At 47.7% G+C, this 27,760-nt stretch overlaps 1 protein-coding gene across 1 annotated transcript; it reads left to right on the plus strand.

Moving 5' to 3' along the window:
• Window positions 1-283: 283 nt before the first annotated feature.
• Window positions 284-27,760, plus strand: LOC126540585 (uncharacterized). Its single transcript, XM_050187424.3, has 6 exons — window positions 284-517; window positions 16,499-16,581; window positions 19,695-19,808; window positions 21,647-21,685; window positions 22,667-22,711; window positions 26,844-27,760. The coding sequence occupies exons 1-6, from the start codon at window positions 370-372 to the stop codon at window positions 26,886-26,888; spliced, it is 474 nt and encodes a 157-aa protein (XP_050043381.1). The 5' UTR covers window positions 284-369; the 3' UTR covers window positions 26,889-27,760.

The raw sequence follows: 27,760 nt of genomic DNA on the forward strand, positions 1-27,760 counted from the left end.
GGGCGCACGCTAGGTTTGACGTCATTTCTACACAGGGGTCAATACCAATGCCCTCTCGAATTCTCGTTCTGCACACCTCGGAAAACATCGGCATCGACAACGGGCAAACAGGAAATTTTAGAATCGGCCTAGCACGCTCGACAGTGACATTTTCATTGGTCGAGACAGGCCACCGAGACGCGGGCAGCCAGTAGGAATGCAGAGAATGTGAGGGCGAGAAGGATTTGCGTATAAATCACGTGTCATTACGCTAACTCACGATGGCCTAGCAGAAAAGCGTAAAAGGGCACCCGTGTGCATCGCTGAGTCTTTCGAAAGAAATCGGCAGAGGACACCTGCAGCTGGACCGGTACGAAGAAAACTGAAAAAATGGTGCCCCTCTGGATTTTCTGCTTTCTTTTGAGCCTGACGACGGTCGCGGTTTGCGACGACTCGAACACGACGACCGAGCCTGCTGCCGCCACCACCACGACCACCGTTGCGAACGCCGACACGAAGGAAGCGTCGCACTGTGAATGTGAGTGCATGTACCGTGTACTTGCTTTGCTCAGGGCGATATCGTGCTCGCTTTAGCATCGATATAAAATTAGAATTAAATATTGGGGTTTTACGCGCCAAAACGACTTTCTGATTATGAGGCACGCCGTAGTGGAGGACTCCGGAAATGTCGACCACCTGGGGTTCTTTAACGTGCACCTAAATCTGCGTGCACGCGGGTGTTTTCGCGTTTCGCCCCCATCGAAATGCGGCCGCCGTGGCCGGGATTCGATCCCGCGACCTCGCGCTCAGCAGCCTAACGCCATAGCCACTGAGCAGTCACGGCGGGTAGCATCAACAGATGTTATTTCTGCTTTGAAATCATGCATGACTGTGAACGTAACCGATATAAGTTCCCAGGCTGAAGAGGGAAAAATCAGTAGACTTGCGGTATGTTGATTGCACACTGCGACCGAAACAGCTATCAAGAGTAAGCTAATGCTTTTTCTCTTGTGTTCGTGAACAACTTCAGCATCAGGTACATGCTGACGAACTCACGCTAAAAAGACGCAGATACTAAACGTATTCGAGAAGTATGTGAGTTTCCTGCGGCACAGTATTGTGGTATATACCTTCTAGAATGCATCGTTGAATGACGGCTGTAATATTTACTATGATATTGGTGCAACTTCTGCGTATTTGTGCCTTTTTATTGAATGATTAGGCGTACGACCCACGAGATTGTTCATTCAAGATAGCAGGAACCATTGCAAACACTTGAAGATAAATTTTGAGAGATTACACACCTCGAAGGCACTTCATTTTATGACCCAAGGAAGGCTTCGGACAGAGCGCTCCAAGAACCAGTGCAAACACAAAGTTGAGCTATAGCTAAACTTTGTGTAACTTCCTTTCGTTGCATAACTCCCTTTCCATTTCGGCAGCGTTTCAGGTCGTCGGGGTAAACTAGTGGAATGCTGTCATTCCTTCCACTGCTATTTCGTTTTCATCTGAGTATGACATTATATATATATATATATATATATATATATATATATATATATATATATATATATATATATATGCCGTTATTTCAGAGCAGCCTCCGCAGAATACTTCTTTCATCTGCTTCAAAGTGCACAGGTTGGCATGAAGTCTGCTCTTGTCCGTGGCATTCGTCAGAATATTACCCGCTCGCGCTCGGGTTGAATTCGGGGATTTTGGTACACATTTAGCGAACGTCGTTCCGTTTTGACGAAACTTTTGACAAGCGCTGCCCCAATCTTCTCATGGGCTCTGATCTTTATACGCCTTAACGTCGATCTCCTGTGCTGAAATGGCCTTGTCTAAATCAATCAACGCACCTTTGTTATTGCAAAAAAAAAAGGAAATCCGGCAAAACCAATGTCAGAATGAATTTCGACGTTATAGCGACGAGCATTGAAGCAATGTAGCGACACAACGCACTATTGGCACCTCCGAAACGCGTCATGTATGAGGCCGTGTACTGCAGCCGGGCTTGTCTCTCGTGCTTCCTTCGGCACACGGCGGTGGCATCTAGCGGCGCCGCCACGAAGTCCGCGCGAGGTGCGAGTGTGAATTATGTTCTGACTAGACCGTTTGACTATATATGTCGCGGGTTCGATTCCCCCAGCGTCGGAAAAAATTAAAAAGAATTTTAGGCATTGTAGAGTGGCATAGAGCAGTGGCACATGCACAATAGAATAAAACAGTTTTTTAGGCTGCTTTCTTGCTACAAATGGCGCTGAAGTTGTCGGTAAAGGATCTAGAAACACAGTTGCTCTACTTTATAGTTAAATGCACTGGATATCACACAAATGCATTTAGGTGTTTTATGCTCACAAGCGCAAAGAAGCAATGAAAAATACCAAGAAGGACGAGTCATTGACGAAGGCGTCATTTGGTGGTCCAGTTATTCATGGATTGTCCAGCTTTTATTACGGTGGCTAGACTTTCTGGGCAGATGGCCACAAATGAATTGGCTGTCCCGCAGCTGAACAATTCATCCCCATCCCCGGCACCTAAGTCGTTAGTGAATATATCTCGACCACATGCGGAGATGAAGTCTTCGTCGCTAGACTACAGTGCTGCGCACGTACCGGGTCTAAATATTTATTCGAGTTGGGCAGGTTAAAGAGAGCACACCGTTTCTTTCTTTCTTTTTTTTTTTTTTTTTTTTGAGGTGAAGACGATGCAATTGGTGCTTTATTTTGTCCTTCTTTAATGCGAAAACATTATATGCCCCATTACGCGAAAGTCCATCGGCGTCGGCATGACCGAAAGATGGTACCGAAAATGGCCGACGGCTGAAAAAGCAAGAACAAGTCAAGAAATGCTCGAAATGGCGTCAAACTTCGCAGGAAGGTTCCTGCAAACAAAGTAAACTTTGACACATCTCGGGTCTGGGTGGAAATCGAAACCGGGCTTTTTGGGTGTGACAAGAGCACGCTTCCCCGACATCCCAGCGGCTTCGCGGTTCAGGCGGACTAAAGGTGCGCCTAGTGCGTGTGTCACTGCACACGTCACGTCGCAGCCATCTGGCTGACTAAAGGTGTGGCCTTGCCTGCGTCGTTGGGCACGTGACGGCGCAGCCAATGGCTGGAAAGGAGGTGACGCTACCTCACGAGTGTATAAAATTAGCGCGTTCTTACGTTGCAAGGTCTACAAACGGTGTAATGCTTTTACATTTCCACACATAAGCAGTCGTAGGTGTCTCTGCTAAATTAATTTTTTTTCTTGGTCAGCATTTTCGTAGTTTATGGAAAAAGGTACTTCGAAACAGCGCTTCGTCTCATTCAACCTAATTTAACGGTTCTCGTTCTGCTGTCATTACTTGCATACATGCGCTCTTTGGCACAGTGTCAGGAAAGTTGGTTAGTGATTGCCGTCTGGCTTTCAGGTTCCATGCGGTTAGCTCAAAAAAGTAAGACCTTTCCGCTTCATTTCCGCACGCCGCAGTGGTCCCATCGGATATCACGTACCGCAGTTGAGCGCGGGGACTTAGGTTTGATTCCCAATCGCAGCCGTATTTATTTGTTTACTCGGGATTTAAATCTAGCGGGTCGTGTGTCAAGACTGTAGCGATATCTGCCTGTTATAGGAGCCATTGAGCCTGTGGAAGTCTGCGGTCAAAAGGAACTTTATCTTCATTTTTAAGCACGAGATTAAATTTCTACATTAAACATGTACCGTGATGCCGTGGGGGCCTGGCAGAAAAAAAAATCGTAGCTGTCGTTTTTAAAACATTCCAGAAGAAAACACCTGCACATAAATAAAAAAAAACATGCTAACGAACATGAAATGTTGGGTCCAGGTTGCTGACATATTAAAAACAAAGTGTTCCCCTCGGTCCAATTTCGCTCTCCCCCCCCCCCCCATTTTTTTTTCTCTTTTCTTTAACAAATGTCTTTACTCAAAATGTTCTTTTATATGCCTTGGAGAATAAAACACCTGACCGCTTGCGAAACCGACACACTCTTTACCCTTTCAAGTACACTCTGGGTTTCCTCAGCCCCTCCTGCAAACGGGTCTGCATAAGGGCACATCAAATTTACGGTCGCAGATGTCTCTATAGAGACTTTTTCTGTAAAAAGAGTAAAAATATAATGTTTAAAAACGCAGCTATTCAAAAAGAAGGAAAGTCGCAGTTTTGCCCGAAAGGTGGAGCATGAATTGCGATAGCAACTTATTAGACAGCTATACTAAGTAAGGATGGTAGTTTTATCGGCCGTATAAGCTCGTAAACATTTGCTTATTATAGCTGAACTAACAAGCATGGTCTCATGCGCGCGCAGGCAAACGTGAACGAATCCCACTTGATGACTGCGGACACTCGCTGTCATAACGCTGGCACGAGGAAGCGCGGCAGCAGCAGCGAGCGAATTGACCTTTGTGCTGCCTCTCGCTTCAAAGCCAAGAGGCGAGAGAACAGCGCAAACGAAGCTATCAGCCCTCGGCGCACCTAGATTCTCTCCCCCACCGCAAATCACTTTCGAGATAGGCCTCGCGCGGCTGCGCCACATTGGGGGCAAGCTCCACCATGTTATTGGTTGATGCTAATTAGCACCAAGCAATGAATGTATACTGATTAAGAAAACAAAGCAGCGAGAAATTGCTCGCAGGAAAGACTGATAAACATACAGTGCGATGCAACGTGAGAAATAATGATATTGGAAGGTCCACGACGATAGAAAAAAAAACGAAAAAAGAACTGAATCGTTGCGACGGCGCATCACAAGTCGCTGTAGGCGTCGAAGTCCATATAGTCAGAATGAAATTATTTTTGAACATCTCTGATAGCGTCTACGCTACAACGGTTGCTTGTGCACTGTCAAAATGTAGATATACTGCGGCCGTAAGCTCACATAACAGTACGAAAACGTGCTCGCAGCGAAAGCGAAACATTGTGCGCGGATATGCATGTAGACGCGTAGTCGGTCGCTGCGAACCCGTGCGATCGCTGCATTGAGGCTTCATTCTGTTATGCTCCATTTAATTATACAGACAGCCCACTATAAGAACACATTTTAAACAGTTTACACTGTTTGGGGCTTATCTTATCTCCAAACGATAATCGTCATTTGCCCTGCTTGCGTTTCCTCTCTTGAAAACTCGGCGTTCGCTACTTTCCTATCGTGAATGCTGTGTCAAGCTGATAACACGCAAGCCATTCGTGACTAGGAAGTATACCGGTCTCGCTGCGTTAAAGAAAGGAAATGCGGGCTAAGCAGATGACGATTATTGTTTGGGGACAAAATGCAACCCAAAGGGTGTAAACTTTTTTTTAGATTGTAGATTACAGTTGAATAGGACGAACGGCTGGGGCGGCGCATGCTTTGCAGTGAGGCGCGCGACGACGAAAAATACTGCGGCCATGCTGTGATCGATGTGGATTGGGTCGCATCAAGGTCGCGCCGTTGGAAACTGCTGACGATTCTGCTCGGCGCGGTCGTCCGTACTGCTTCGCGCGCTGCTGTTGGCTGTTAGACCACTCAAATGGTGTTTATAATTGGATATGACATGTATATATGCCTTAGGAATAGATGACTCTCTTTCTCTTGTTTCATTTTATTTATTTTTGATGCCACTCGGTGACTTCGTGTGCATTGCGGCCGCAGTGTCGCCTTTCATTCAACTATATTATTGTACGGCTCCCTTTGGAGAACAAATATTTTTCTTGTTATTCAAGCAGTACGTATCTCTCGTGTGTATTTTTGCGCGTATTGTCACGATTCACAAGCAGCAGGAACTAAGAAAACAGGGCAGGACACTTTAATTATAGGTAAAGTGAAAACGATTACGCAGGGACCTCGTCTTCCGCAATGCGCGAGATCTTCGACTTTCTCTACATGTCGCCTATTGGACGTGGCATTTGCCTCCCTCCAGAGAGCATCGTCCCGATGCTCACCTAGCGGCAGCAAGATGTGTCAGATGAGGCTCGGGCACTTAACTTTATTCCGAACAATAGGGTTTCATGCGCACAATGTGTACGACTTCTGCTGGACGCTGCCTCACCCTGGAGGAAGCAGGACTGTCAGGGATGACCTCATAGTTCAGGTCGCTGAGGCGCCGTACAACCTTGTACGGCCCAAAGTACCTCCTGAGTAGCTTTTCTGAAAGCCTTCGCCGACAGGTGGGACTCCGAACCCCCACTTTGTCGCCTGGCTGATATGTGATTTATCGGTGCTGTAGATTGTAACGTCGAGCGTCACAGTCCTGTTGTCGGGCGATTCTGACGTGGGCGAGTTGTCTTGCTTCTTCAGCCAGTTGAGCGAAAGCTTCAGCGTCTGTGCCTGTATCGCCGCAGTCATGTGGCATCATCGCATCGAGCATCGTCGTCACTTCACGGCCATGAAGAAGGCTAAACAGTCTTTTCGCGTTGTTTCCTGTTGCGCAGTGTTGTGGGCGAACGTGATGTACGGTAGAATGTCATACCAATTTTCGTGTTCCACGTCTACGTATACATACTCAGAATGTATGCGATAATCTTGTTCAAGCCTTCTGTTAGGCCTTTCGTTTGCAGGTGATAGGCTGTGGTCTTTCGGTGAGCCGTGCTTCTGAGGCTAAGCACTGTCTTTAGGAGTGTAGCTGTAAAGGCAGTCCCTCTGTCCGTTATTATCACCGTTGGCGCAACGGGCTTCAGAAGCACGTTTTCAATAAATAATCGCGCTGCTTCGACTGCGGTGCCGCTTGGAAGAGCTTTGGTTTCTGCATAGCGTGTCAGGTAATCGGTGACAACTATTACCCACTTATTGCCAGTCTGGAAAGTCGGGAATGGTCCGAGAAGGTCCGTTCCGATTCTGGCAAATGGGGTCGTGGGCACTTGGACTGGTTGTAGTAGCCGAGCTGGTTTCATATGCGGTTGTTTGCGCCGTTGACAATCGAGGCCCTTGCGCGCGTAATGTTTCACAAAGGTGGCAATCCTTGGCCAGTAATATTTCTCTTTGACAAAGGTCAGTGTTCCCGTGTAACCGAAGTGGCCAGATGTCGGTTCATCGTGGCAGGCTTGCAAGACCTCATGACTGAGGCACGTTGGCACGACAAGTAGGCGGCTGCTTCCGCTTGCGGAGAAGTTCTTGCAGAGCCCCTCATTACGGAAGCAGAATGATGGCAAGCTTTTGCAAATGTTTTGGCCGCGCTTGTAATCCGGCCTTCTAAAAAATCAGTCATCGGAATCAGTTCGCTGTCTTCCCGCTGCTAACGAGCAATGGTGACCCTGCCTAGAACTCCTATAAAAGCCATGTCTTCGTCATCTTCTGTGACCTTATGCGCAAGCGGTGACCTTGAAAGGCAGTCGAAGTAGGAGAGCTGTCGTCCGGACTTGTACAACATTGTCATATCGAATCCTTAAAGCCTTAGGCTCCAACTCGCTAGTCGACCGGATGGATCCTTCAAGTTCGTCAGCCAGCAATTTGAGTGATGATCGCTGACAACGCTGAAGGAACGGCCATAGGGATATGCGCGAAACTTCATAACTGCCCATACCACCGCAATGCATACCTTTTCTGTGGTTGAGTAATTAGGCTCAGCACATGAGAGTGTCCTGCTTGCGTATACAATGACTCTCTCGGCTTAGTCTTGCCACTGCACGAGCACAGCGCTTGGACCTACGTTGCTAGCGCCCGTATGAATCATGGTAGGAGCGTCCTCGTCAAAGTGAGCCAGTACAGGAGGTGTTTGCAGTCGCTGTCGGAGATCATTAAACGTTGCTTGTTCTTCGCCGCATACGAAGACGACGTCTTCTCTTGTAAGGCGCGTTAATGGTGAAGCTACATGTGAAAAATTGGCTATAGATCTTGGGTAATGCGCGCAGAGACCTAGGGCAGCAAAATTGAAGACGTCGTGTTGTATAACCCATGCCTCAAATACGTATACGTGGCAAAATGGTGTCAATATAAATTTGCAGTGGAAATAACACACTATTATACCAGCTCATGCGCGCAAGTGGTCTCGGGGCGGGCAACGAAATTACGGAAGCAGAATCATGGCAAGCTTATTGCAAATGTTTTGGGCGCACTTGTAATCCGGCCTTCTTCCGTCTGGACAATCAACAGCCGTCGCATGACCCCCTAGTTTTCACTGGCTTACGCGGGGAAGACGCCGAAGGCTGGCTCGATAACTACGATCGAGTCAGCGACTACATTAGGTGGGACAATCCTCATAAACTGCGCAACGTCCCTTTCTACCTTTCTGGCATAGCTAAATCTTAGTTCTTGAACCATGAGCCTGACTTCCCTGAATGGACCACTTTCACACAGAAGTTTCGTGCCATTTTTGATGTTCCTGCTATTCGCACTGAGATCGCGAAAAAGAAGCTCGACCAGCGTGTTTAATTTTCCGGGGAGTCGTACACGTCTTACATTGAAGATGTCCTCGCCCTGTGCCGGCGTGCAAACTCCGCTATGTCCGAAAGCGACCGCATTGGTCACCTAATCAAGGAAATCAGCTCTATTGGCTTCAACTGCACAGAAACCTACCACCGTGCCAGATGTCATCACCTTGTGCCAACGCCTTGAGGAACTGCAATCTCTTCGCGTTCAAGTGTGGCACGTATGATATGGCGAGTTGGACGCAGCCGCAACGGACTCGCGGAAGAAGAAACTATTAGGCTGGTGCAAGCATTTGCGATTAGCCGCATTACTTACGGCCTGCCATTCCAAAAACTGTAACCAAACTGAAATGAAGAAGGTGGACACCCTTATCAGAACGGCATACAAATCTGCTCTGGAACTCCCGAACACAGTCAGCACGGAGCGCCTGGAGCGGTTGGGTATTTACAACAAATATGAAGAACATGCCGTTGCAGTTCTGATATCGCAAAGAGAAAGGCTGAGCTCTACGCCCCAGGGCCGCTCTATTCTCCAAAAGATGGGATACGACGCTCGACCCCTGTTCTGCGGAGACGAAACAGACTTGTTGTCACGAGATTTGAGGGAGCACGTCCATGTCTCACCTATACCGAGAAATATGAGTGCCAGGTACCACACAGGCCGCAGACAGGCCAGGACGAGGACTCTGTAGAAGCGATTCGGCAAGGATCCGGCCGTCTACTACACGGACGCGAGTGCAACCACTCGCAGGGTCTTCTACGCGATCGCCGCAACCAATAGAGTCACCACTATAACCGCTACGGTTAAGACTACCTCGGTATGCACAGCAGAGGCAGCGGCAATAGCACTGGCGATAAGAGACGCCGACTTTAAGTGTCAGTCGGTTCATGTGCTTACAGACTCGCAGGCAGCGTGTCGACTCTTCATGCGGGAAATGCTACCGTGCAGCGCCCAAAGAATACTCGGCTCACGAGTGGACCTGGACCACGGCATTACATGGTGCCCCGCGCACAACGGACTCGACGGGACCGAAAGGGCAGACCGCATAGCTCGAGGAAGCAACGACCGAGCAGCGGCCAGAACCCTAGAGGAACCACTGTCCGCAGTGCGCGACATATTAGAGAATCAGAGAAGGGAGAGACGGACCTACGGCCCTCCGCACTGCAAACTAAATAGAAGACAAGCCCAAGACTGGCGTCGCATACAAACCAATTCATACCCACACCTAAACCTCTTACACAGGAAGCACCCGACATATTACGCCGACACCTGCCCGTGGTGCGGCGCAAAACCCACGCTGGTCGACATAACGTGGGAATGTACGGCTCGGCCAAGCAACGTCAATTCACTTTTTCTAAGCGTCACAGACTTCGTACGGCAGTGGGAGGCACTATTCGCAAGCGAGGATCAGGGGAGCCAATTGGCCCTCCTGGACCAAGCTCAGCGAGCCGCAAGAGCCGGTGGAGCCCTGGACTGAGAGCCCTACCCAGACCTGCCATTACTCCGATTAACTAAGCAATAAAGTTTCTTTTTCTCTCTCTCTCTCTCCTCGCGTTCACATCGATAGGTATGACGGTCGCCTCCCGAAGGCCACGGACCTGCGCACTTTGATATGTACTATCATACGTGAGGAACTTCACGCGCAATTCTCTTCATCTGCTTCTGGCACCGTCACTTCCCCTTCTGCGGCCGCCTTGCGCGCAATCATTAAAAAAGAGCTCGCGTCTACTCTCCGTGCCATGTGTTCTGACGCTACCGGTGCTCCTACTGTACGTACCTATGCCGACATCGCCGCGATGTCTTCACTTACGACCACGCCTGGGACCACACCATCTGCACACGCATCCGTGGCTTCAGTATCGGCACAGGTTTGTACTAAACCTTCCTACCCTGCTTGGCGTCCTACCCGTCCTCTTCGTTATAATTGCAGATACCGAGGACACATTTCTCGGTTCGGCCGACGGCGCCAACAGGACGAGAGGCGCGGTTACGTTCCTCAAGAACACACCGATGCCCATGTACCTATGACTTACCAGCGGATGACATATCCACCTTTGTCGCACCGTTCTCCATCTCCCCCATACGCAGACGATATGCCGCCCACCTACCGTTCATCTCGGCGCCGCTCACCTTCTCCACTCCGTCGCTCAGTGTCCCCACTTCGGCCCGCCTCACAGCCCCTGACCTCCGTTTGGAAAACTCCACGCTGCAGTTTTAGAAGGGGAAACTGCATCCATCGGAGTGCCTACAATTCCTCCAGAGCGACCGTCGAATCTATTATTAGTGTTTGTGAAAGGTGTTCGCGTCGAAGCTCTTATGGACACTGGTGCCGCCACTATACTCGGGGCAGTGCCCTCGCAAAATTTTTTCACATGCGGCACCACAGCAGCAGAGCGCCGTCCGGCCCACTCGACCATTCCCTAGTACGCTCTAGCCAAACTTGTGAGGAGCGCGTCGTGTTATCCCTCATTTTACGCAAGCGAGGCGCTTCCAACAGATGGCCACTCCGTAAGTCCTCGCCGCCAATACGCAGCCGCCGCCGGTGTAGAACACCTCCCTCTCAACTCCCAACTTGGTGCCTTGCGTGCGATGGAGGACGGCGTGCTTCCTCCCCGCCTACCTTCCTTGCGCACGCGAGATCGAGCCACCATACTCGGCTCATCCTCGCACACCTTCCCTCGAACGTGCAGCATACGGCGCGCGGCCACGATGCTATAGCACTTGGAATTTATACGGAACATCACGGCGACCGCGGAAATGCGCTTGGAGTGTCCATATTATTCCAATAAATATCAGTAATCGCTCCACGGATACCATATGTAGTGACAACAAAACCCGGCTATGCTTCACAACCTTTTTTCCACTATAGCCACTACGCCATGACTTCCCCTCACTGCTAGCCTTTTACTCTGACTTGATGGCTACAGAACCGGAAGTGATATATACTAACTAAAGAACATGATATCCGACCAGGACTGTGACCGAGTCATTAAAACGCTCGGTGCAGTGATGGGAGGTCGGCGGGTCGGTACCCTGATCATGTGCAGTACGTAGCACATTGACTTTGCAGGGCACCCACCCACTGCGCCGGGAGCCTGTGTCGTTATGTGGTGCTGTCTGCCAACAAGGAACCATAGAAGCGCGGGTGAAGCTGTGTGATCTGGCGAGCACCCACGAGCGCTGGACGGGGTACGCCGGTGGTAAAAAAGTTCGGGGGCGTTCATCCGTCCAGTGTGTAGTGAGGTGCCGCGGCAGTTCGTCCTGAACCACCGTCCGCGACTGCCGCCGTGATTGCACAGTGAAAGCACCACCTGAAAAATCACCCGCAAGGGTGGGCCACAGTCCCTTTTTTAGGACATATAGGGTGTTGCAGCGAACACCTTCAAATTTATTTAAACTGCCGTTTAACAAGCACATAAAATTTGTAGCAAAAAAAAAATTAAACGAATAATCGACTAATTAACAAAAAAGCCAACCGTTGGACCAACTTGGGCCACTGGGTATGTAGCAATGTGCACATTCCTCTTACCGCTCTCCCGCCCACTTGGGCCGCTGTAGATGTGGGACTGCGGGTTGCACTGGCTATGTGCGAATCCGCCTCTCAGTGAATCTTCAGTGAACCTCTTTTTTGCCAAGTTAGGTAAGTGAGTATGCGGCATTGAGCCCACGTCACAGCGGGTTCCTCAGGGACAGCAGCAACCCGACGCTTCGCACGCCTGGTTCGCCGTGAATTTCGGCCGCCACGCGCAGTCTACAGGGCGGCGCCACTAGACGGCGAAGAATGTTCTTAGCGAAGCACGTCGACGTTCGTGTAGCACACGTTTTTTTTTACATAGGTGATAATTCATGCACGCATGTTTCAATTCGCGAGAACATTGACCCTAAAGCGTACGGCGGGGAGGAGATGATGCGGGGATTGTCTCAAAGGTGACAGTAGCGATTTTTCGTTGCACACGGTAAGGGCCCCTGCAGCATAGAACGAGTCCCTCTGGGAGCCCTACACGACGGCAAGGGAGCCAAGCAGCACAGAGGATCCCGGTAAAAAACCATGCGTCGTGGAGCCAGCGATTGGCAAACCCACTTTTGAATTCTTTGGGACACCAACAGATGAGCTCGGAAGAGCTGGCGTGCGTGGACAGCATGGACGATGAGATCACTCGCTTCTATAGCGACACTAACGCAGCGAAGCGAAGTGCCCTAGAATAACGGAAAGCTATACGACCGAACAAGCGGTAAAATGAAGAATAAGCGACAGTTTCGAGTCGTGAAGAGTTACAGGTGGACGTTGCATCCGGCAGATTAATGTCCCACTTACGGTGGTAAGGCAAAACGTGCTTGGCGCTGAGAGTCCCTCACAAGGTAGTAACCATGTTATTGCCTACGCCAGCCGGCTGAAGGCCTGCCACTTTCAGAGCGAAACTGCTCCATTCAGGACTAGAACGTCGCTCTTGCGTGGGCAGTTGCGAAATTCCGTTTATACTCGTACGGACGGATACTTCTCTGTTACGAGATCACCGCATTCTCCGTTGGTTTATGTCACGAGAAGACCGAATAAGGCGGCTTAGTCATTAGGGTTGATAGCCTACATGATTATTAGCATTCCGGGGTCGTTCTCTCTCTCTTTTTTTTTTCGCTCCACCGCCTCACCCGAGATCTCGAAATCGTAGAGAGGGTGACTATACTCGCGGACAACTTTCCGTGGCTATGAAGGGAAAGCTACGGAGGCGGAGCTTCTGCACATGGGTTACCACGCCAAAGCAGTCCACCAACCAGCGTTTGGCAGTGGTTTTGGTCGCTCGGAACAGACGCTGAATCGGCGCAGCTTCCGCGTGCGACGGTTTCGCGTTTGCCCGGACGTGGAAGTGAAAAGCCGCAAAATGAGTAAGCTTTTACATTTGGCGGTGTGTTCTGTTTTATTTAACTGTTGCTAATAAAATGTCAATGTTTTCTCTTCCCCAGCTTAAACTAACGTGGATGAAAACACGGCACTCTTTTCAGAAGCGCTGTCACTTGAGCGCGCTTTGCCTCCGTAGCTTTCCATTCATAGCCACAGAAAGTTGTTCGCGAACTGCAGTTCGGCGTCGTGAATGCTGTGTTCTGTTTATTCGTACTTTTTAGCGCCCCGCACTAATAACCTGTAGTCTTAAATTACTGCGATTCACTCTAGAAATCACTTAGATTCATTCACTTAGAAATCATAACGGAAGATGATGTGATGTCAGTGTCATGCGAGCACATGTGTGTGTTCTGTCATCCTTTGATCTCTGGATTTATGCTAAGGCGAAGGCCTTAGACGGCTCATGGCTAACGAAAATTTGACCGTCCGGGATTACGGCACCAAAATTCAATGGCGCCGACATTGGGGGTTGAACCCTTGGCCTTTGGTGTTATTACGGCAAATTGAATTAAGGCACAGTTAACTAATATAAAGTTAATTAAATCACTCTAGCCCACGATCTTCGGTGGGAGTCGAACCCCCTACCTGTGTTGCTAAGGCAAAGTTAATTAGGGCACATGTAATTAAGACATAGGTAATTAAGGCACTCGTACCCAGAAACTTTGGTGGGAGTCGAACCCCCATAGACATATGGGTCGAACAGGCAATATCTCAAAGTTGGATTCCAATTGACATCGTGAAGATCGAGAGCCGAAACCACGACCTTTGATGTTAATTATGGCGAAGAGAATTAAGGCACACTTAATTAAGATGTAGTTAGTTAAGGCACTCGAAGCCACGACCTTTGGTGGGAGCTGAACCTCGACCTTTGGTGGGAGTCTAACCCACTTGGAGATATGGGCGAACGGGCCATATCTACTCGTTGGATTATAATTGACATAGGGAAGGTCAAGAGTCGAACACAGTACCTTTCGTGATAATTAAGGTGAAATTAATTAAGGCACAGTTAATAAGGGTGGGAGTAAATAAGGCACTCTAACCCACGACCTTTGGTAGGAGCCGAGCCGGTCATGGGCGAGCCGGTCATATCTCCGAGTCAGATGTCGATGTAGACGCCTATCCTTATGGTCTACTTATACGTACCCACTGTGGGGGATTGGCCAAGAATTGAGTAAAGTGCAAAATAAGTCAATATTTTATAATAGGTACGCTATAATCGAAAGATAGAGACTGTAGAGCCTGCATGACTTTTTGAAATGGACATTTCTACCATGACCTTATAGTAAAAACAATTCAAGTTCAATTTCGACTAAAGAAAAGGAGGCTAAAAATATTTTGTATTCAGAGTTTAAATCTCATTGATCCTAAAAGAAAATCTTGGATGGCCGCGCTAACCTTCCCGTCGCTATTCCCATGTGTAGAGGCGCCCAAAGAAAGCACATTATGAACAGTTAAATCTAGTCCAAGAAGGCGGAGTGGTGTTTCTAGGGCTCGTTTCAAGCTAATAAATCGTCGACAAGAAATTAAAATATATTCTCTTGTTTCATCTTCCCTACACACATGAGAAATCTGTGAAGGTGCCAGACCAGCCCTGTGTAAATAAAAATTGGAAGAATCTATCTCCGAGATGGATTCCAATTGACATCGTGAAGGTCGAGAGTTGAACCTACTACTTTCGGTGTCCATTAAGGCGAAGTTAACTAAGATGGAGTTAATTAAAACACTCGAACCCGCTACCTTTACAGGACTATTCATTCGTCGAACGCTTCGTCAGGCTAATAGTGATACCAAGCTTCTTGCATATACCACCGTACTTCGTTCAAAGCTTGAGTATGCCTCAGTTATATGTTACCCGCACCAAACGCATCTTATTAACAAATTAGAATCTTTTCAGAACAAGGCAGCGCGATTTGTTACAGGTAACTATTCACAACGTTCAAGTATCATCAAAATAAAACATGACCTAGGACTCATCCCATTGCAGACTAGAAGAAAGATATCTCGGCTAACTTTCTTCCATCAGCTTTTTCATCACCCAAATATATTCTCTCAGGCACACATCTTACCAACCAAAAGGAAATTCTCACGAATTGATCACGAATTTAAGGTCGAACAACCATTTGCACGTACTAAACTATTGCACTTTTCATGTCTGCACTTGGCCATTTCGGAATGGAATCATCTCCCAAGTAATATAGCTGTAATAACTGACCATATTGTATTCAAACAAGCACTTAATGAAACATTCGTAAATTATAACATAAAGATTTCTTCCTGCATTTCTTCAGGTGTCAGATTATTGTTTGTATAAGGTAAGAATTATTGGCGTATGATGTTGTCGAATTAGAATGGATGTAAAGGTTGCATAGCATGTACTACTTCATATAAGGATATTCGACTTACAATGTATATTGTATATCATTGTATATTGTATATCAATTATCAATTGTTCTCCCCCCCTCCCCTATGTAACGCCCAAGCTGGGCCTTTAGGGTAAATAAATGAAAAAATAAATAATACAAGTAATAATAAGTAACAACGCGTTAAAATGACAGTGTCGGGTAATGTAATGGATATCTCGTGAGCGCGCAGGCTTTTTCCTTCCTCTTTTAGCGTTCAGCTAAAGTGACTGACTTTTGAAACCTAGAGTAGCAAGCCAAACCTTTTTGTTCCGCTAACTACCCCAACACTCACACAAATTTCTCTCACCAACACGTACGTATTTATTACATTGCTGGTTTATATTACAGTTTTCTTGTGAAACATCTTCGGCTGTGCGTGATGTACAAAATACGATGAAAGTGCGTGCTCAAGATATTATTGCCCTTGGTTACCGCACGGTCTGGCATAACACGGCATCAACATTCTGAGCTGTTTATCTCGCAGGACTCAAACGCAAAATATCGTATCGTTTTGTGTTCACTACTGTATGTGCGCAGTATCTGTGCTTAATGCGTATACTTCACGAAATTCGTCGTATCGCCCTTATCTTCTTCATAAAAATAAGGGACATGGTGCACAAGGAGATGGATACTTCAAACGATCGACGTTAAACAAACAAGGGAAACCACGCCACTGTTTCGAGACTTCGACGAGACTTGTGTTCGTCAGTGCCAGTCGACGAGGACGCGTCCGCTTGTAGAACCGCTGGATCGAGTTCGCTATTGATTGCCTCATCATCTTGGGTAATGCTCTAGGCGTGTAGCCAGGCAAACATTTCCAGTTCCAATAAAGAATGCTTCTCTCTCTCTTTCTAACCCTCCCGATTTCGCAGGCAAGCTGCACGACGAAACCCGGAAACAAATGCGGCATTGCAAACTAAAGTACCAAGCACCCACCAAGACTCAAGCCATCAAGGTAGGAGCATCCGTGCTAACATCGCTGTACTACGAAGCGCGCTTAACTAACCGGAATCTGTCGCAATACTAAAGAGACACAGCTCAAGACCAACACTAGCACAGTTAAGACAAATTGTGTGCTCCTTTAAAGGTACACTTTTGTTCGTTCATCGTAAAAAGAGTTCAGTACAACTGCAGACAATGACGTCACAATCAAATAAAAATTGTAGTACGCCACTGCGACGTCAAAGATGTTGAAATGTATTTTCGTATTTGCGCATTTGGGCCGTGTAGACGAAGGAAAGCTTTTAAAACCTTCCTAGGTTCAGTATTAAGCATGAAATGCTTTTAGCTCCGGTTGTCGGTGACCTTCAAGTGACCTTGAAGCCGTTATCGGGGCACTCGAACGAGAACATCCGGGCAAGTTGCGAGAGCGACATCATCCGGTCAACCAGTCAAGACCGCATTACATACTCTAGTTACTTCCAAAACAAGTTACGAAAAATATATGGCCGAGAGTTATTTCCCGCATTATTTGCGCTGGACTTTCAGGTTTCAAGCTGGAACCAGTGTCACAGAGACCGATCTGTACGGAGAAAACGGTCGTTTTAAACACGCGAAGCCGCTGGATGTAAAGAAAATAAGCGAACCTCATTAGCCTGCTCATCTATGCAAATTGCGTACCAGTCGGACAGTGTACATATAACCTTGTAATTCTTGGGTTGTCATCGACTGCGCTCGAAACAGCTAGCCCAGCTTTCTGGCTTAACTAATGATATCAGTAATATTAATAGTAAATATTTCCCATCGATATGCTGATACTGCTTCTACAATTGATTGAAGCTTTTTTGGCGGTCATAATTTTGTTGCGGGCAAGTATATAGGGCAAAAAAATACATAATTAAGAAATATTTGTTAATTAGCTTCTTTGAATTTCGCGATTTCTCTACATATATTACATATTTGTGACAATTGCATTCGAAGACAACTCCACCGTTGGATACGTGTAGAGGGCTTGCGTTCCGAGATAATCATGGTGAAATTTGGCAGTCACACTGCTAATTTCGCATTCAGAGGCGGGAGTATCGACACGAAGCTGAGCACCCCCTCGCCCGTTCCTCCCTCCTTTCCCCATGTGTAGTAGGTGAATCCTAGTAGTACGCCACTCCAAAATCTGGGAGAAGGTGGTGACACAGGCTGCACTCCAGTTCTAGGCTACTCAAAACGAATCTGGTTTCCGTCACCGTTCCCAAGCAATCAGCTCCATCGTTTGTCTTCGCGTCGAGAGTCCCTCCTCTAAATGAGAAATTAGCCTACTGGTTCCTATATTTAATTCGGAATATCTCGGGATACAAGCGTTCTAGAATTGTCATGAAAAAGGAAGTTGTGTTCGAATACGATTGTATTCAAGTATCTAATGTAAGCGTTTACCATAATCGCGAAACGAAAAATGTTAAACAACAAATCTTTGTTATTTATTTATTTATTTTAAGGTGAGAATTGTGACCGTCAAAGCGCGCAAGTCACCATGTGGAAGCACCGTTTGCGTAGCTAGCGTACAGCCTTTATATTTAAGTTACCGATAGCATTAACTTAGAAGGCGCTGCATATACCATTCAACATGAAAAAGACATAAGCAAAGCCGCATACCGTAAATCTGGCCATGTTAAAGCACCGACAAACTCGCACGTGCCCACTGCTACGTCCAGCGAATCCACGTCGACTACGATGGTTGGGTGCACAGACACCGCTGTACTGAGGGTCTTGAACCTCGCGTTGTAGCAAAGCTGCTCGCCGAACGTTGTGTACAGCAATAATATATATATATATATATATATATATATATATATATATGTATATTATAACACCGAGACCGATAAAGTTGTCCAGTGCTGTTTATTCCAAAAAAAGGCAACGCCCCAGCTCATGCGCGAAGAACAGGGAACATGATGATGGTTATGTACAAAGGAAAACGACGAAGTACGTTAATAGTGCTTACAACATATATATATATATATATATATATATATATATATATAAAGTCGCACCTCCCGGCGATGCCAGCAAGGCCTTGTACAGATAATACGTCTCTTCGACTAGCCCCTTGTAGAGATCTAGTTGACAAAACCAACTTTTTTTTGAAAATGATGGAGTCGGATCTTATATAGAAAGGCTACATTAGAGAAGAGCTTTATGCTTTTCGTGCAACCTCGGCAGGCTAACAATCGCGTAAAGCGTATATATGCCCCCCCCCCCCCCCTTACAACAGAGCTTCACTGCATTGCTTCTCTAGGAAACAGCCTTGGGACCGTCATCGACTTTGCGTAATGAAACCACACCTAGCTGACGCGTACCGAGAGAGAGAGTTTTATTGGTTCAAACACTGAAAAGATTCGAGCTGATGAAGCCGCGTTTCTCTGACATTCTACACACATCGGGGTACAGTTTTCAGTGATTACGTACACAGCGGCCGGCGCGAATTCAACGGTGCAAAATTTGACAGTTATCCGTAGTTGATACAGCGCGTAATCTTCCTGTGCTTTTCTAGGTTTCCTCGTCTGTTTGCTTCATGTAAACGTTGTAGAAGTACATAACGGTAATATAGCGTTCTCGTGCATCCAGTAGGCGGTGAAGCGTAACGCATGCTTTAATACGAAAACGCCTATTGTGATTACATTGTGCAAAAGAGAGAGAGAGAAAAACTGATCGCGAACGCGCGAGTTGTCTCACTGCGCCACTGCGTCACACAGGTGCGACATATGGTCGGCTTTTACCAGCCTCCCCATTTGCGCCAACACTGCGACGAAGTGCCTGCTTAAAACACAGGCACACACCTGTGCACACATATATTGTCAAAAAAGAAAAAATTGCGTGACGAGTTTATACCCTCAGAAGTCCAGAAAACCTTGCGGAGACATGCGGCGTCGACAGTGATGGACGCCGCGTAACCTTGATCCGGACGAGTCGGTTCGCATTGCTAACGGCATTTATGCGGCGCCTGCTCCCAACGCACTCCTTTCTTCTGCGCATTTTGCGATGTACATCAACGCCGTCAGCACGGCAGTCGCTTCGCACTGACGCGACCAGACACCGTTTGTCGAGTGTGGTGCCGACGTCCTTCTTCCTCTGCAGGTGCGCAAGGCCGAGCGCCAGGCGTTCCTCAACTGCACGGCCGAGCACGCCCGAGACATGCATGCCACGGAGTACATCGAACGGCTCTTCGACGACGACTCCTACCGCAAGGAGGTGGGCGCGGCAATCTTGGCTGATCGCGTAACTTAGCGTCCGGATTAAAATAGCTCCTGGGTTACGAGGAAACTGCGTAGTGGCGGACTTTGGATCAATTTCGGCCGGCTGGGGTCAGTTAACGCGCACCGAAAGAAACGTACGTGGGCGTTTGGGCCCCACTGCCCGACCTTGAATGCGGCAGCCTTCGCGACCGGGAATCGAAGCCGCGACCGCTTCTTCGGTAGCACAACCCTGCAGTAAGTGGATAAGAGCGCGAACGTGGATGGCCGATATTCTAGCTGACACAAAGACAATAAAAGAAAGAAAAGTAGCTGTACAGGCCATGTAATGCGCATGGTCGATAACCAGTGGGCCATTAGAGTTACATGTATACAGAAAGGGTGCCGAGTGAACAGAAGCGCTGTAGATGAGGGCAGAAAAATTATGGGAGGTTATGAAATCAGGAAATTTGCAGGCGCAAGTTGGAATCGGCTAGCGCACGGTAGAGTAATTGGATAACGCTGGGGGACGTCTTCGTCCTGCCCCAGTGCGCATAAAAAAAATGCGCTGATGACGATGATAGTAAACCACCGCTCCAGGTGGTGCTTGAATTTGGAGTATATGGGCGTGTTTCCGATGACGCTGCGAGCGCGTAGTGTACCGCTCACGCGAGTGTGACGAAGCGTTAAACTGACACAATATGTCACACTTGAGATGCTTATCTGTGCAACTGTGTTGTTCGATTCCAGTGTAGATCCGCAGCGCATGCATATGTAGGGGCCTTCTGCCGAAGATACGCATCGGGTGCATTAACTTGTTAGATCGCCTTCCCATGCAAGCACGCGAGCCGAGCTCTTCGTTCTTGAGTTGTTGACGCTGCAGTGAAGCACTTGACTTTTTGATAGGCAACTTTCAGCACTTGCCACTGCGTACTGCAGAGCAAGCTGCAGCGGCTTAGTCTTGCACGACCTTCGCTTACTGACTGGTCGCTCCCCAAAAATCAAGCTTCAACTCGATTCGACGCCCACAAAGCTGTTTTAGAATTTTTACCAGCGATTAGTCTGATGACTATTTTATGTCACATGTTTGGAGTGCCTATACCTTTGCTTTATTTCCCTTCTTTCTGCCCTTCTCTTAGAGCGGGCGAACGTCGTGCGATAGTTACTTGTGTTCATGAAATATTATTACTGAGGCAGGCATCTATGAACGAGTACTAATTGGCCAAACTTCTGAAGACGTTTATAATAGGATTCGTTGATTCTCGACGGGCCTCGATAACTAGAAACATTTTTGCCGTTGTAACAGCAATGCTACGTTACAACTGCCAAGCGGCCACGTGGGCGGCGCCACAGAGACGCGGACGGCGAGCCCTGCGCAGGTCAAGGCAGTGTCTAGAAAACACTGCTTGCCATCACGTGCTTGGATGATTTTACCATGATAGCACCTTTTTATTACTAGGCTTCAAGGCTGTCACGTATTGCGGCAGCATCGCATGACAACCTTGAAGTTCCTAGCCTTTCTTATAGACAGCCTCCTAGCCTTTCTTTCTCTCCTCCACAGCGCTCAAGCTCAGCCACGATAGCCCGGAATTTTGGCGTAAGCAATCTCGTCGCTCGCGTCGGTGTCGCTATTATGATCACTCAATGACCGGCGGTCCACTTGTGGCTCCGCCCTCGCAGTGCGTTGTCCCCCCGCGACTGTGCCGTCATGTGAACCATCGATTCTTAGCGCCAGAAAGCCGCGGGCATAGAGCTGAGAGACAGACAAAGGCGTAAAAAAATCATAATACAAGTGTCATCACATTATTGAATGCTACGTGGTCGAGGATTTAACGCGGGGCTGTTTCCTCTTTCCAGATGTACCAGTGCTATTACAAACAACGAAAGGCTACAATGGTTTGTAAATCTCTTTATTCTGAATTACTCCCCCCACCGCCGACACACACACACACATACATCAGTTGGACGCGCTGTTGCATGTTGCTGATATGCGCAATTAATGGCTGTGCTGTCTGCCGGTGGCATTTGTATCAAAGAATCACCTCCTTTTTTATTAGTTTCGTGAATTCGATTCAGTAGTTTTATCCGTCTTCCTCAACCGCTGGCTGAGACAGACGATTGAGAGAGACGAGAAGAAGGTTGAAAAAGATGTCTGTTTCCATGTTGAAAAAATATGTGTAGTAGCACCTCTTACCTCGCATCCAGCAGTGTAAATTTAGGAGAATATTGGTGCCTCCAGATGTGGCTGAGATGCCTGGCTAGCTAGAGCTCTGGGAATCTGCTGATTCGTGTTCATTGAAACTCCGACACAGAGAAGGCTGCGCATCTGTACCTCACCATGTCTACCGCTCCCAGTCAGTCGGCGGTCCTTAATTATGCACTTTTGGGAGAATAAAAAGCACAACCACTCATGCGCCTTGTCGTAAGCGAATTAGCGCATAGGCGGCAGTGTCAGTGACTGACCGAGGGAACAGCCTACTGACGGCGTAATAGAAGTCACAACGTTTCCGGAAACATTGGAAGATGATTCTTTGGGCTATAGATGCTGCTTTAAAGGAAAATATCGATGAGCCTCTCCTTAGGTGATGAGACGAATGAAGCAAAGCCCGTTTTCTCTCTTTCAGGACCGCGTTGACGTAAAAGTACTGCACGAAGAAACAAGGCGAAAACACAAACTGTCTTGCGCATTCGTTTAGTACTTCTTTCTTCATGTAGAGTGCTTGTGAGTCAGCGCGTCCTTAAAAAGAAATTGAAGGTGTATATGCGTACCATTCAGAACGCTCCGCATAGGAAGCTGGGATGACGAAAGTACCCACTCTTCGTCTCTCGACATCAGTGCCGCTTCAACCTGTCACTTCATCCGGTTTCTCATTGCAGCTGGAGAGAGGCCTGGCACCGGAGCTGTCTAACCGGGCGTACAGGGTGAGTCACAAGGATACGTATTTTTTACTGGCACCGAATATTGTCATCGGGGCGGCCATCGATCGGGCTGATATCGAACGCTATGCTGCTAATAGCAAAAATTTTACGGCAAAACCCGTTTCACTGTGACCGTCGACGTTAATGCGATCAGCATTTAGGCCATGTAGCGGCATCATTTAGGCAATGTAGCGACGCACCATGCGCTGCCATCGCCGAAACGCGTTATCTGTGAGCCGCGACTCCATCTGGACACGCTGCGCGCCAGCGAGTGGCGCACGCGCGCTGTCCGCCGCCGAAATTTCGTAACCTCCGAGGCGCGCAGATGCACGCGTACCTGCGCTGAGAATTGTTCCCTCGCGGCCTGCAGGCGCATGTGTCACAGCGCTGAATAAAGCATTGGGCTGCTGTGCTTGAGGAGGTTACGCATTTTCGAATCCAACCCGCACCGGAGAAATGTCAGATATCATTAGGGGGCGAAATGCAAAAAACACAGCCGTGTACTTAGATTCACTCGTCAAAGAACCCAAGTAGTGAAAGTTAGTCCCGTGTCCTCCACTACGGCCTGCCTCATAATGAGATCAAGGTTTTGGCACGTAAAACCGGACAAATTAATTATTTAAGGACTCTTTAATTCTCCAGGCTTTCGTGTGGTGGTTGGGGGCTGTACTCAGGTCCCAATTTGTTACTGGTTGAAGTGAGCATTGCTTCTGCGCAATGGAAAGCAGATATTCGAAAAATTCGGCCATCTATTCTGAAGGTGACGGTACCGAAAGTATACTGGGAGAAAAGAAAAGCTGGTCGGCGTTACAGTTATTCACATAAACTTTTCGAGTTAATATTCCTTTGAAGGAAAATGAACGTCCCTGACCTCGGAGCTGGCAGAATAAACATTGGCAACTCTAGAGCACCGCACATAATTTTACAATAATAGTTTTTTTTTCTATAAACCAAGTATGCCTGCGCTTCTTAGGAGGTGTATGCGTCAAGACGGCGTATACATGCAATGTGGTCACGTGGGAGCACAACATTGCGACGTTCTATTACTCACTCCGGTTCGCTATATGTCGTCTTCTGCGCTGCTCCTGGATAGCTGTGCGGCCCGACGTGGCCCAGCATGACACATACTGGAGACCGAAACCAAACTGCTCCGTAAGAAGCTATTAGAGGAAATTACTTACCTTGGTGACACCACTCGCATGACTCTGCTGGCGCCACGCCGCGCGGAAGCGCGGGGAGGATCACGAGATTGTTTTGACTTTTTCAGAATTCGTGGTTTGCCGCGACGCGTAGCGCTGCCATGTTCGCCACAGATGACCGTCACGACACTTTGTACACGATAGCAGAGTTTAGTTAAAATGTGTTGAAAATGTCAGCAGTGGTTAGGGTTCTTTAGGCAACAGGTAACCACCGTGATCTATTAGAATCTCAGAATGGGTGCCAAGGGAAGCCAATAGTCGGGAACGGCAGAGAACCATGTGGCGCGAAGAAATGAGAAAATTTGCAGGCACAGGATGGTGTCAGCTGGGGCAAGGCACGAGCAATTGAAGATCGCTAAGACAGGCCTTTGTCCTGCAGTGACCACAAAATCTGATCAAACGCGGCAACTTTTAAAATATGCACATATTTATATATTCATGGGTAGGGGCACTTTTTGTTTTAATGTTAACGTGTCCTAGACAACACCTGACAAACAGCCCACAGACGGTCTCGATCATCAATATCTGTCCAGCGCTTGCTATTCATTTCCACGCGGCACAATGTCTTAAATATCTCAATCCTCTCTATTTATCTCTCTCACAGTCTCACATACATACATACATACATACATACATACATACATACATACATACATGCATACATACATACATACATACATACATACATACATACATACATACATACGTGCATGCATGCATGCATACATACATACATACATACATACATACATACATACATACATACATACATACATACATACATACATACATACATACATACATACATACATACATACATACATACATACATACATACATACGCATATAATTGTCTGGATACCCGGTAGGGCACGGTATAACGTCACAGCATTTTTTCAGGCAGGCCGACAAGGCGACTTGGAAATCACAAAAGAACGAGATTTCCGGTGTCGTAGCGAGTTTTATGTGACGTCTGGGACACTGTAAGTGGATCATAGGCAATCTGGCGAGTCATACGAGTCCGACCGACGGCGTATTCCGTGGTGTGTCGCGACACCGAACGTAGTAGGGCGTCAAAAGACAGAGTGGGATGGCGATCAAACAAGACGTAGAAAGGTGAAAAACCGGTGGCATCATGACGTGACGAATCATACGCAAACGTTACGTAGGGCAAAGTGTTGTCGCAATCGCGATGGTGTGCTGAAACGTACATAGACTACAACTCTGCAAAGGTACGATTCAGTCGTTCAGGCAGTCCGTTCGTTTGTGGGTGATATACCGTTGTGAGGTTGTGTTCGGTAAAGCAGGAACGAAGTATGTCTTCGACAACTTGCGACAGGAGGTAGCGGCCACGATCTGTCAGCAGATGCCTTGGCGCGCCGTGGTGAAGACCTGCGATCCGGTTACTGGCAGATTTTGTTTGATGAAGTCGACCATGAGAAGACTGCTTTCGTTACACCGGACGACCTTTACCATTTCAAGTGCCTTTGGAACTTTGTAATGTCCCAACAGCTCTCGAAAGAATGATGGACTCTCTCCTTCGGGGCTATATATGGTCCACCTGTCTATGTTGTCTGGACGATGTTATCGTATTTTCCCCTACATTTGGCAGCCACCTCAGTCGCTTCTCCACTGTTTTTGATGTCTTGTCCGCTTTTATGATAGGAGGCTGGCATTCCCCTTTAATCTTCTAAGAGCAAATTTCGGCACCGCGAGGTCAAAGTTTTTCGCGACTTTGTTAGTGCTGCTGGCATACATGCTGAACCTAATAGGATTCCCGCTGTCAAGAGCTTTCCCGTACCCTGCTCAGCAAAAGAAGTGCACAACTTTGTGGGCTTATGCTACTATTTTCGTCAGTCTATTAAAGATTTTGAGGATGTCGTATGGCCACTGACAGAAGAAAAACACTGCGTTCCTTTTGGGGGCCGTGAACAAGCCGATGCCTCCTACACCCTCATCCACTTGTTGACAACGCCGCCGATATTAGGCCAATTTAATCCATCTGCACCAACTCAAGTTACAATAGGCGCCAGTGGCCATGGCATAGGTGCTCTCCTCGCCCAAGAGCAAAACAGAGACGAGCGCGTCATTGCCTACGCCAGCCGCCTCAATACCCTTCAGAGCGCAATTTTTCTTTCACCGAACACGAGTGTGTCACTCTGATGTGGGTAGTGACTAAATTTTGTCCTTACTCGTTTGGCCGCCCATATTCTGTCATCACGGACCACCATGCCATGTGTTGGCTATGGTCACTGAAAGACCCGACTGGCCGCATCAGTCGCTGGTCACTCAGACTCCAGGAGTAGTCTTTCGTTGTGATGTTCAAGTCTGGCCGCTTACGTCTGGACGCCGACTGCTTGCCTCGTCCCCCCGTCGATCCTCCTGACAACGCTGAACAGGAAGCGCAATGCACAAACGTATATGCAACTTTTTACATGTGAAAGGTTAGCGGCAAGCGCCCAGGCTCCTACACAGGTCACATCTCCAGTAGACAGTCTACCACGTCTTCGTCTCTCTATTGCCCGCACGGTACTGTCCAAATTCACCGTAACAATATATACAGACAGTTATAATAATCCGCAACAGTTTTTGGGACCACGGGATCTCACAAAATGCTGAATTTCCGACCACTTTGGCCACCGTAGCCAATACTAGGATCTTAGGACATTACGTTGTTGGCATATAGTACTGGAAATCCCCATACCAGGTTCCGTGGCCAAGCTGCCAAAGTAATCACCTTCCTCTCAGACCCCGTGGCCCGTGAAATTTTGCGGCTTAAGTTCGTGCGTTCGGACGAATAGGGGGCTCAGCAAGAAAACAAAGCGACAAGCAAAAGTATTGCAGCAGTTAAGTACTAGATTGACGTAACCTTCCGGTGATGTGCTAGTCGCTGTATGATGGTAACACTTCTCTCTTCTTTCTTTTTTTCTTTCTAGAAATGCCTCGCTGACGCCATGAAAACCAGCGGCAAGAAAATCTGAAAGAATATGGGGCGCGGGGACCGAAAGGGGGGAGCTATATAATGACTGTTTCATTCGGAGGGGTTTCCTTTCGGAGCCATAACGGGACGCGGGCGGCAGACAGCTTGACATCCAAGGCAGAAGAGACCACGATCCTACTCATCGAAAGGAACTCCACGTCTAAACTCGCCAGCTGCACTCTTTAACACGCCTTTAAAAGAAATAATATTTTCACAGTTTTGTACGTAACGGCAGTTTTATGGTTTTCACGTGTGACCATAGTGTCGGGTTATATTGGGTAACGTTAAAAAGACCGAAAAGTGCCGCTGGTAGTTAGGGCAAAGGATGAGAGCACGACTGCATTTTAAGGGCGAGGAAGGTTTTACGCAGAACACTCAACGGCCCCCGTTTGGTAACATGGCACGAAATCACAAGTTGACTTCTGGTTCTTATGAACAGACCCTGTCAAGAACATGCACCAACGCACTAATTTTAACCAGCGTCATGAGAAACAGAACACAAAGATTTTTTCCTCACGATATAAATCCACCCAATCATAACATGACCTTTGCACTTGCATACCAATTATGCATGCACACGCAGAGGAGATTTTTATAGGTAGGGTTAGCGCACCACCACGGAGCTCGACGTCCAAATGGGAACATCAATTTGCAACTATGCAGGGTAACTGATGCAAGAAGATACATTCACTTCTTATTCGCGTTAGGAGCGTTATGAATGCACGCCGAAGTATAGCCAGCTGTATACAGTCGTCATGCAAAGGTGCAACCATTGGCATCTCACGTGGCTGACGAGTGCCTTGGTTTCTAGAAGCACCGTTTCGACTAACAGAAACGCAACGAACAGCAATAAAGGCTTTTTGTGCTCGCTCG

This window comes from Dermacentor andersoni, chromosome 2, assembly GCF_023375885.2.
Source record: "Dermacentor andersoni chromosome 2, qqDerAnde1_hic_scaffold, whole genome shotgun sequence".
Taxonomy (NCBI): Eukaryota; Metazoa; Arthropoda; class Arachnida; order Ixodida; family Ixodidae; genus Dermacentor; species Dermacentor andersoni.

Excerpts from the sequence above, each read along its gene's own strand:
- LOC126540585 (XM_050187424.3), top strand. The coding sequence starts at position 370 with ATGGTGCCCCTCTGGATTTTCTGCTTTCTTTTGAGCCTGACGACGGTC. Across the intron at positions 21,686-22,666 it reads AACAACGAAAGGCTACAATG|CTGGAGAGAGGCCTGGCACC; the intron begins GTTTGTAAATCT and ends TTCTCATTGCAG. Across the intron at positions 22,712-26,843 it reads TGTCTAACCGGGCGTACAGG|AAATGCCTCGCTGACGCCAT; the intron begins GTGAGTCACAAG and ends TTTTCTTTCTAG.